The sequence below is a fragment of the Carcharodon carcharias genome, chromosome 8, assembly GCF_017639515.1.
Source record: "Carcharodon carcharias isolate sCarCar2 chromosome 8, sCarCar2.pri, whole genome shotgun sequence".
In the NCBI taxonomy this organism is placed as follows: domain Eukaryota; kingdom Metazoa; phylum Chordata; class Chondrichthyes; order Lamniformes; family Lamnidae; genus Carcharodon; species Carcharodon carcharias.
In genome coordinates, this window is record NC_054474.1 from 11887780 (window position 1) to 11898198 (window position 10419).

At 45.3% G+C, this 10419-nt stretch overlaps 1 protein-coding gene across 2 annotated transcripts in view; it reads right to left on the reverse strand.

Annotated features, from left to right (window-relative positions):
- Window positions 1-10219, reverse strand: part of hars (histidyl-tRNA synthetase) — a 31754-nt gene extending 21535 nt beyond the window's left edge. The window contains exons 1-2 of one of the 2 annotated variants that reach the window (XM_041194204.1): window positions 10038-10175; window positions 3232-3581 (exon numbers count right to left, since the gene is read on the reverse strand). In XM_041194204.1, the coding sequence (XP_041050138.1) occupies window positions 3232-3399 (168 nt within the window). In that variant the 5' untranslated portion in view covers window positions 3400-3581; window positions 10038-10175. Of the gene's footprint in view, window positions 1-3231; window positions 3582-10037 lie in introns of both variants that reach the window. The other variant, XM_041194205.1, reaches the window with a different exon arrangement.
- Window positions 10220-10419: the final 200 nt, after the last annotated feature.

Sequence of the window (10419 nt, forward strand, 5' to 3'; positions counted from 1 at the left end):
TTATCCGATCATTCCCATAGTGCTGGGAGCTTCTGGTGAGATTGAGAGACTTTGTCAGGAACGTGCAGTGGAAAGGTCAAGGCGTCAGCAGGAAGGCACTAACCTCCCAACAACCCATCTACCCAGCCCTTCGAGTACCAGCTGCCCCACATGTGGCAGAGCCTGCAGACTGAGCACTGGACTGATCAGCTATCTCAGATCCTACTGAACTAGAGTGGAAGCGGGTCATCCTCAATCCCAAGGGGCTACCCAAGAAGGGAGAGAATTTGTGGGAGCTTGTGGCGTGCAAACTGATTGCCATGTTTCCTACATTGCAATAGTGACTACACTTCAAAAGTATTTCATGCGCTTGGGGACTTCTTGAGATCATGAAAATAGCTACATAATTGGAAGACTTTTTTGTTTAAAGTCTGTAAATGGGAAGCTGAGAAATAGATCCTGAGGGGACTTGATAGCGTAGATACCGGGAGGATGTTTCCAATTGTGGGAGAGACTAGAACTAGGGGACATGGCTTAAGATGGAGATGAGGAGAATTTCCTTTCTCTCAGAAGATTGTCAGTCTGTGGAATTCTCTTCCCCAGAAAGCAGTGGAGGCTGGGTCATTGAATTTATTCAAGGTCGAGTTGGGTAGATTTTTGATAGACAAGGGAGTCAAGGGTTATGGGGGGTGTGGGGGGTGGTGCAGACAGAAAAGTGCAGTTGAGGCCACAACCAGATCAGCCATGATCTTATTGAATGGTGGAGCAGGTTCGAAGGGCTGAATGGCCTACTCCTGCTCCTAAGTCCTGTGTTCCTAATTTATTGTAGTTTAACAAAAATAACATTAAAACAGCCTATCAGAACACTCCTAGGCTGGGGCAATATTTTGCAAATTACAGGCATTTCAAAACTACTTATCCCAGTTTAAGTATTTCCAGAGTCCAAAATACTAAATGCAATAATGAATGCAGGAGCTGTGCTTATGCTCCATTCCCTGCAGTTTTCCATTTTTCGAGCACTTCCCACTCACTTAGAACAATATGATTAAAAGATACGCCAAACCCCACACACAAAATATATTGGCCTAGAGTTTCCATTTCCCGAGGTCATACCCAGGAGGTACCCCAGGTGATGTGCTGGGGGCCCCCTCGGAAGTCCCCATTCAAGAACTGCACAGGAATCGCTCGGGAAGTTTAAACTTCTGATGGGCAGTTACCTTGTCCTGGATACTCAAATTTAAACTGGAGACGTTGGATGGTTCCAACTCTCTTAACAGGATAGTTATCCAGGAAGAGTTAGAGAGGTTAAAGACCCCTTAAACCTTTGGGTAACTATGGCACTGAACCTCACCCTCCACCCCCCCCACCCCCCTACCCTGACTACACCCGCCCACCCCCCCCAACCGCCGGACTACCTTCCCGACCCTCCAATGGGCCCGCCCGATTACACTACTTCACACCCGACAACCCCGTGCCCCCTCCAACTATTCCTGAACACCCCACTGACTAATCCCCCAAACACCTCTGGCTACCCTCCAACTCCCTCTCCTCCCCATCCTGCTGGACTGCCCTCCCAACCATCCCCACCCCAACTCCAATCCCGAGCCGCCCCCCCAGTCCCTCCGACTACCCTCCCAACCACCGGACTACTCTCCCTTCCCCTGACTGACCATCTGATACCCCCCAACCAATCCTAACCCCATCCCAAACCAATCCATCCTACCCCCCAACCCCTCGTCCACTTACCTTGCACACTCCGTCTTCTCAAAGTGGCTGGGACCATTAAATGTACCCACTTTATGGCAACTAGAGCTGTACAAAGGGGGCATGGCATCACTTCCCCCAATGCTGCTGCCCTGCACTGGAAGGCCTCAGGGATCAGGTATGCTGCAGATTTCTCACTTGCCTGGGGACAGAACGGTAGGTGAGAAACGTGCAGCTCTTGACCTGGTAAGTACATAGGAGCCGAGAGGCAATCCAAGCATGATTGCAATTCCTCAGAAGTTCTGGCCTGTAATGTCCCTGCAAGTGGTCAGCATTTCAAAACAGACACAGTGCAGATACCCGCAGCAGTCAGGTTAGCATATCTCACTGATGCTAGCAGCTGAAAAGCAATATTATCCCTTAATTGTAAAAAAAAAGGTCTGCGGCTGTCAAAGTACCTTCCTCAAGTGCGAGCATCGATAGCAAGTGTTACCTGATTATCTGACCATGGAGTGGCTGATGAATCATGCAACTTTTAATGCATTCTGTTACAACTTTGAAGTTTCCTTGTACCCCTCGCAAAGAGGAAAATGGTGGCAGATAGAAATGTGAAAGAATTATTTAATTGATGTGATCGTTCCAGTTTGTGGTGCCTCGTGGTGTGTGAATAGCAGCTTCGAAAAAAATGTAGATTGCTCAGTTTCTGTTGGCTAGCCACTCATTCCTCATTGGCTAATCAAAAACAGCAAACAAAAAATCTTATTTGAGCTGATTTTGATGTTTCGTCCTGAAGAGGAGAGAGCTCTGAAAGATATGATCCCTTGTTAGATGTAAGCCTTTTAATTTTACAGATTTTATATGATGCAAATGTGGCTGATTGCTTTGTGGAAAGAAAACAGATTGGCTTTGGGATATGGAGTTCCCAGCAGTTGCCCCCGGCCTTTCTACCTCCATTCAGGTCTTCCTTTAACCAAGAAGGCAAATATCCAAAGTCACAGACTTCTCTGCAAAAGCCATCAATGACAAGGTAGGCTTAGCAGAGGGATTCTTTTTTGTAAAGTTACAGTAAACATTAAAATCTCCAAGATACATTCTTGGACAACAATTTCTAGTCTCTATATATTGCATTTTTTTTATAGTTCTCTATAATTTCCACCAGCCCCAGAGATATCTGTGCCCATCTAACGCCTCTTGAGCATCCTCCATCATTGGTGGCTATGCCTTCAGCTGCCTGGGCCCTGCGCTCTGGAGTTCCTTCCCTAAACCCCTCTTTTCTCCTTTTAGATGCCCCTTCAAGCCTAACTCTTTGACCACACTTTTGGCCATCTGCCCTAATACCATTTTATGTGGTTCTGGTCAAATTTTGGCTTACAATGTTCCCGTGAAGTATTTTGACATATTTTATTCTGTTAAAGGCAACATATAAATACATGTAGCTGCTCACATAAGCACTAAATTGTTGGCTACAAAATTAAGTGCTTGACCAGTCAATATACGAGCTAAAAACATTTTTTATATATAGAGACCTGTTAAAAAAAAGTTACGCACCTGTTCATTAGGCAGAGAGCACATCACCCGTGCAGCCATGTTAGAGAGTCGAGTCCGGTAGCAGAAAAATCCAGACCAGTATTTTGCAGTGATTGTTCCAAATTTGTTCATTTTGATTTCAAGTTTGGTGCGTATGTAGGTAATGTGCACCACAAATCCAATAATCATCAAAGTCCCATTAAGCAATGTTAGCAGTCAAGCCCCATTAAAATCCACCCGTTAAAATTTTCATTCCCGCAGATTCCGTCCAGAGTGCAGAATTCGCCAGGTCCAAAAAATGTCACAAGGGGAAGGAGTTTCCAGATGGATCGTGCATGAAGGAACAGGAGAAAACTGGTCAGCAATTACCACTAAGCCAGTGGTATAGTGTGTGTGGCAGCAAAGCATGGTGGGGAGGAGTAACAATGATAATTAACTCAACTGAACAACAGATTTCAAATCACACAGGTCTGGAAGAACTTTTGGCCAGTCACTGGTCCTTTGTAACTTATAGATGGTTACAGCTAAGCCTATGTATCATTTTATTAAAATCAAGAACAAAGGCTAAGTGCTAACCATTACCCTAACTACCGTAATAAACATTGCAACCATCACAAATTTGATATCTTAATGGCTTGGTGGTGAGGTTCAATCAATTAATCAATTTCAAATATTGCACCTAGATTTTAAGATTAATTTATTGACAAGTTTGTAGACACTTGTAATACAAATGTTCCACCCACTTTGGGGCTTTCATATTCCGGGTTCTTCCAGTCCTGTTACAGTTTATAAATTCTCCTTTCATTATCGCTTCTGAACCAACTCCACATGGAGTAGACTCTGAAATTCATGCTCACATTTTCCCACTTTTCTCAACCAATACATACATTATACATGTAAACTCTCTGTAGCTGACAACGTCACATCCAACCTGTCCCAAGGATGCCAGCAATTCAGCAACAAACCCATGTACACATTCCGAAAATGGTAATAGCCATCAGTATTACATAGATCTCAGTGGGGAAGGTTAAGCTGGAGTAAACAATTTCACGATTTCATATACGCCAACAAGAAATCTTTCCTAAGTAAGAATCAGTTCAAAGGATGTGGACATTCACATTAGCCAGACTTTAATAAAACTACACCAATTAAAAAGGCATTGATCAACTCAACTTATAAAAGTGGGTTATGTTGGGTAGAACTTTAATGATATTCTGCAGTAACACTGGCAGGAAAGCCAATATGAAGATGTTAGCTTTGTGTTGAAGAATGATTCTGCATCACACGTAGAGTTTGGAGTTTTAATGCGTTTAAATGTTTATGAGAATACAATTGCAGCTTGCAATTAATCAATGTAATCAAACTCAGTAGCAGCTATGCTGGGGTTGACATAAATCCTACAGTTGATGTTCTGTGCTCATCTGGAACTTTCCTGATCCAAATAAATGTCTAAACTTAATTTAACAGAAATGGAACAAATTTGAAAAGCATGAGCATTTCTGTGACAATTTCCCTTGTAGTACTAGTGAGGCAATTTCAGCCAGCATTACATCAGCCAGTTACAGCTCCACCCTATCAATAAACAGCATCAAATTGAAATTTGGAGTATAATATCATACAACTATTTCCTTTTATTCACTGCCTAGCTCCAATGGAATTTTCGGCTGCTTTAATGGCATTTTATTTAAGAAAGAACGGTATCAAATTTAGAGAGGACGCGAGCAGAATGAACACGGTCCTGCAGAATTAATATAGCTGTGTCCCAATTCAGCTGAAGTAGTTTGTACTTCCATCTGCAATCCTGATGTACATGATACTGTTGGATTTCTAAGAAGACAGAACATATTCATTATCGTTTATCCATTTATAATAGAAATTTAATGGTCTAACGTCAACTGCAAACTGGATGGGTAGAGGTAAAAGTTTAAAACAAAAACAGAATTACCTGGAAAAACTCAGCAGGTCTGGCAGCATCGGTGGAGAAGAAAAGAGTTGACATTTCGAGTCCTCATGACCCTTCAACAGAACTGAGTGAATATTAGGGGAGGGGTGAAATATAAGCTGGTTTAAGGTTGGGGGTGGGGGGGGGGGTGGTGTGGAGAGAAGTGGGCGGGCAGTGGTGTGGTTGTAGAGACAAGCAAGCAGTGATAGGAGCAGATAATCAAAAGATGTCACAGACAAAAGAACAGAGGTGTTGAAGGTGCTGATATTATCTAAACAAATGTGCTAATTAAGAATGGATGGCAGGACACTCAAGGTACAGCTCTACTGGGGGTGGGGTGGAAAGACTAGCAGGGCATAAAAGATTTAAAAATAATGGAAATAGGTGGGAAAATAAAAATCTATATAAATTATTGGAAAAAAACAAAAGGAAGGGAGAAGAAACGGAAAGGGGGTGGGGATGGAGGAGGGAGTTCAAGATCTAAAGTTGTTGAATCAATATTCAGTCCAGAAGGCTGTAAAATGCCTAGTCGGAAGATGAGGTGCTGTTCCTCCAGTTTGCATTGGGCTTCACTGGAACAATGCAGTAAGCCAAAGACAGACATGCGGGCAAGAGAGCAGGGTGGAGTGTCAAAATGGCAAGCGACAGGGAGGTTTGGGTCTTTCTTGCGGACAGACCGCAGGTGTTCTGCAAAGTGGTCGCCCAGTTTACGTTTGGTCTCTCCAACGTAGAGGAGACCGCATTGGGAGCAAAGAATGCAGTAGACTAAGTTGGGGGAAATGCAAGTGAAATGCTGCTTCACTTGAAAGGAGTGTTTGGGCCCTTGGACGGTGAGGAGAGAGGAAGTGAAGGGGCAGGTGTTGCATCTTTTGCGTGGACATGGGGAGGTGCCATAGGTAGGGGTTGAGGAGTAGGGGGTGATGGAGGAGTGGACCAGGGTGCCCCGGAGGGAACGATCCCTATGGAATGCCACTGGGGGGGTTAAGGGAAGATGTGTTTGGTGGTGGCATCATGCTGGAGTTGGCGGAAATGGTGGAGGATGATCCTTTGAATGCAGAGGCTGGTGGGGTGATAAGTGAGGACAAGGGGGACCCTATCATGTTTCTGGGAGGGAGGAGAAGGTGTGAGGGTGGATGCGTGGGAGATGGGCCGGACACGGTTGAGGGCCCTGTCAACGACCGTGGGTTGAAAACCTCGGTTAAGAAAGAAGGAGGACATGTCAGAGAACTGTTTTTGAAGGTAGCATCATCAGAACAGATGCGACGGAGGCGAAGGAACTGAGAGAATGGGATGGAGTCCTTACAGGAAATGGGGTGTGAGGAGCTGTAGTCAAGGTAGCTGTGGGAGTTGGTAGGTTTGTAATGGATATTGGTGGACAGTCTATCACCGGAAATTGAGACAGAGAGGTCAAGGAAGGGAAGGGAAGTGTCAGAGATGGACCATGTGAAAATGATGGAGGGTTGGAGATTGGAAACAAAATTAATAAACTTTTCCCAGTCCCGATGAGAGCATGAAGCAGCACTGAAGTAATCATCGATGTACCGGAGAAAGAGTTGTGGGAGGGGGCCGGAGTAGGACTGGAACAAGAAATGTTCCACATACCTCAAAGAGACAGGCATAGCTGGGGCCCATGCGGGTACCCATAGCCACACCTTTTATTTGGAGGAAGTAAGAGGAGTTAAAGGAGAAATTGTTCAGTGTGAGAACCAGTTCAGCCAGACGGAGGAGAGTAGTGGTGGATGGGGATTGTTCGGGCCTCTGTTCGAGGAAGAAGCTAAGGGCTCTCAGACCATCCTGGTGGGGGATGGAGGTATAGAGGGATTGGACGTCCATGGTGAAGAGGAAGCGGTTGGGACCAGGGAACTGGAAATTGTTGATGTGATGTAAGGTGTCAGAGGAATCACGGATGTAGGTGGGAAGGGACTGGACAAGGGGAGAGAGGAGGGAGTCAAGATAACGAGAAATGAGTTCCGTGGGGCAGGAACAGGCTGACACAATCGGTCTACCGGGACAGTTCTGTTTGTGGATTTTGGGTAGGAGGTAGAAGCAGGCCGTCCGAGGTTGGGCAACTGTCAGGTTGGAAGCTGTGGGAGGAAGATCTCCAGAGGAGATGAGGTCAGTGACAGTCCTGGAAACAATGGCTTGATGTTCAGTGGTGGGGTCATGGTCCAGGGAGAGGTAGGAGGAAGTGTCTGCAAGTTGACACTCAGCCTCCGCGAGGTAGAGGTCAGTGCGCCAGACAACAACAGCACCACCCTTGTCAGCGGGTTTGATGACAATGTTGGGGTTGGACCTGAGAGAACGGAGTGCAGTAAGTTCAGAGAGAGACAGATTAGAATGGGTGAGAGGAGCAGAGAAATTGAGACGACTAATGTTACGACGACAGGTGAAAGTTCGTTTTAAGCACTTCCCAATAACAAGTATATAGTGCCAACAATTTTACACACATTAGTTCTATTTCAGTCTGAAGCTCAATATAATTGGGGATTTCAATGCTTTTCTTTCCTATCTTGTTTACACTGAGACCCAGGCCCAAAGTCCAGCTTCACCACTTAAGCTTTCTGTGCCTTTATACCACAGGCAACTTCAATGAACCAAAATCAGGACAAAATGCTGCCCAGTCTGCCATATAGTCATGTCCACTATCACACCCTTCCACATTAATTACTTACTCACCTCCCATTAAAAGTTAAGGATGAAAGAAAGTTAAACAGCAACAGTGATTTTTATTTTGTTTGTTTTAAAATTTCACTTCCTGAAAGTGCAGTGTGGTATGAATAGGACATACATAACAAATAAAGAACACTCCCAGGATGGCCTTTATAGACTCGGATGCCAATTTAGATTTCTTATAAAAGTCAAACTATTAGTATAAGAATGATGTTCCAGCTCAGACTGTACACTGCATAAGCCGGTAGCACTAATCTATCAAAAGACTAGATTTATTCCAACAGATACAAAAGTTTTAAAAAGGCTAACAAAATACGACATTTATCTTGGGGGGTTGGGTTAGAAAACAAAGTGAGATGTTATAGTTCATTTGAACGGAGACTTAATCAGGCTTCTTTTGCAGTACTGGACAGCGTGCCTCAGGATGCTTTAGGAGGGGTACAATATAGATTCACCAGAATGATTAACAGGGCTTAAGTTATAAGGACAAGTTGTACAACAGGGGAAGAAGATGGTGTAGTGGTAACGTGACTGAAAACAGAGACCAAAACATAATGCTATGGGAACATGGGTTCAAATCCCACCATGGCAGATGGTGGAATTTAAATTAAATTAATAAATCTAGAATTGAAAGCCATCAGTAACAGTGAACATGAGAACTATTATTGCTGTAAAACCCATCTATTTCACTAATATCCTTTAGGGAAGGAAATCTGCCATCCATAGCTGGTTTTTAAACTATTGAGCTGGATAGCAATCGAGATGGCTGAAGACAGCTGGAGGTATTTGATCTGTTGAGAAGCCTTGGGCTGCAGCAGTTATATCCTGAAGTGACTTTTATAGCAGAGTGAAAGAGGGTAAAGGTCATGTGGCACATCTTTATTGAAGGTACAGCAGTTTGCTTTGTGTAATATTACTGGACTTCATATTTAAACATCAAAAAGGGAGTGTTGCCTGGAAAGTGATTACTTGTGGGCTTGACCAAGTAGAGTGTTTTGGGAGAATGTTTTGTAAGACTAACCTTAACTGAGTAACTGTAGTCTTGTGTGCTTAAGTTTTCTTTTATTTTTGTGAATAAAACCTTTACTTTTAATTTTTAAAAACCCAAAAGTGTTACAGGATCTCTTACTGTTGAGACTGGCATATCTTCTTCTCATTATTGGAATACAAAAAAGGGTATGCCAAGTTTCCCTCTGGGATTTGGTTTGAGGAACAATTAACACCGGCTGTGGTCATAACAATTCTCTTGAGGTTAGATGGCTGAGGGGTGATCCCTTTAAAATGTTAAAGTAATTTTATAGGACAGAAAGAAAGGAACTATCTCCTGCAGTAGCAGAATCTAGGACAATAGGATATCATCTTAAATGAGCGAGGTATTCAGGAGTAAAATCAGGGTACATTTTTCCACACAGGAGGCAGTGGAAATCTAGAACTTTCTCTCAAAAGGCTGGGGTTCGATTAGAGCTTTCAAGACCGACCTTCATAGATTTTCAAATGATAACGGGTATCACAAAGTATAGAGCAAAAGCAGGAAATTTGAAATGAGGTGCATGATAGAATTGAATGGCAGAGCAGTCCTAAGGGACTGAACGGTCTATCCTTGGTCCTATATCATTGGAAAACACCAAAATGACAAGGCGGGAAAAGAATTTAATGCTGGGTGGGGGGGGGGGGGGGATGTAATGCTATCTATAAACACAGTAACTTTAAATTTAATTTCAGGAAAACCCCAACACATTCAAATTACAGTGATGCAGAATTTTACAGCTGAAGCCCAGTCAAGACGGTGAACTAATTGACTATGGGTGTGGAGGGGAGATGATGAGTCAGTGTTAATGGGCTATGGGGGGGGTGGGGGGTGGGGGTCACAGCCTTTGCCAGCAGGAGATGCTGGTTCCTGATCACGAATGGGAACAGGCTCCATTCATTCCCTGACCTACAGGCCCTGCAGCCGGGCTATCGGAGTCCTCCCAACCTGTCACCACCCCCCCCCCCCCCACCCCCCAAGCTGGGGCCCGCCGACTCCCTCACACAGGCCGGGGATCAAAGCTGCGGCCTAACGGTCCGGCACAGCACCACCGGTTCCCTACCCTCAGCCTTCCCCCCCACCCCAGGTTGAGGCCATGACTCCCGGCTGCTGCCGCCACTCGAGTCCCCGGCTTCACAGGCCGCAGGATCTTATGCATTTATTCCTATTGCTCCTGAAGTCACTGACCTGGTCCTGAGGGGCTTTGTCCGCCTTCAATTTGCGAACCACTTCCCCCTGTTCCTTCACTGCGAGCTCCAGCTCTGCTCGACCCGCCATGGCCACCGGTGAAGGGGAAAGTGACAGCGGCTCCCGCCAGGCCGCCCGCCGGAGCCGTCAATCACCCAAAAACCACTCCCGCCCACCAAAGCCACGCCCACAGCCGTCAATCCCCCCAAACCCCGTCCACAGCCCAAATCATGCGCAAGGCCCAAACCCCGCCCACAACCCAAACTGCTCCCACAGCCCAAACACGCCCACAGCTGTCAATCCTGGCAGCGGAGGAGGGACCCCGCCCACTAGCCCCGCCCCGCTCTGTCACATGCCTCCCAGAAGTCCCACCCATTTGTGG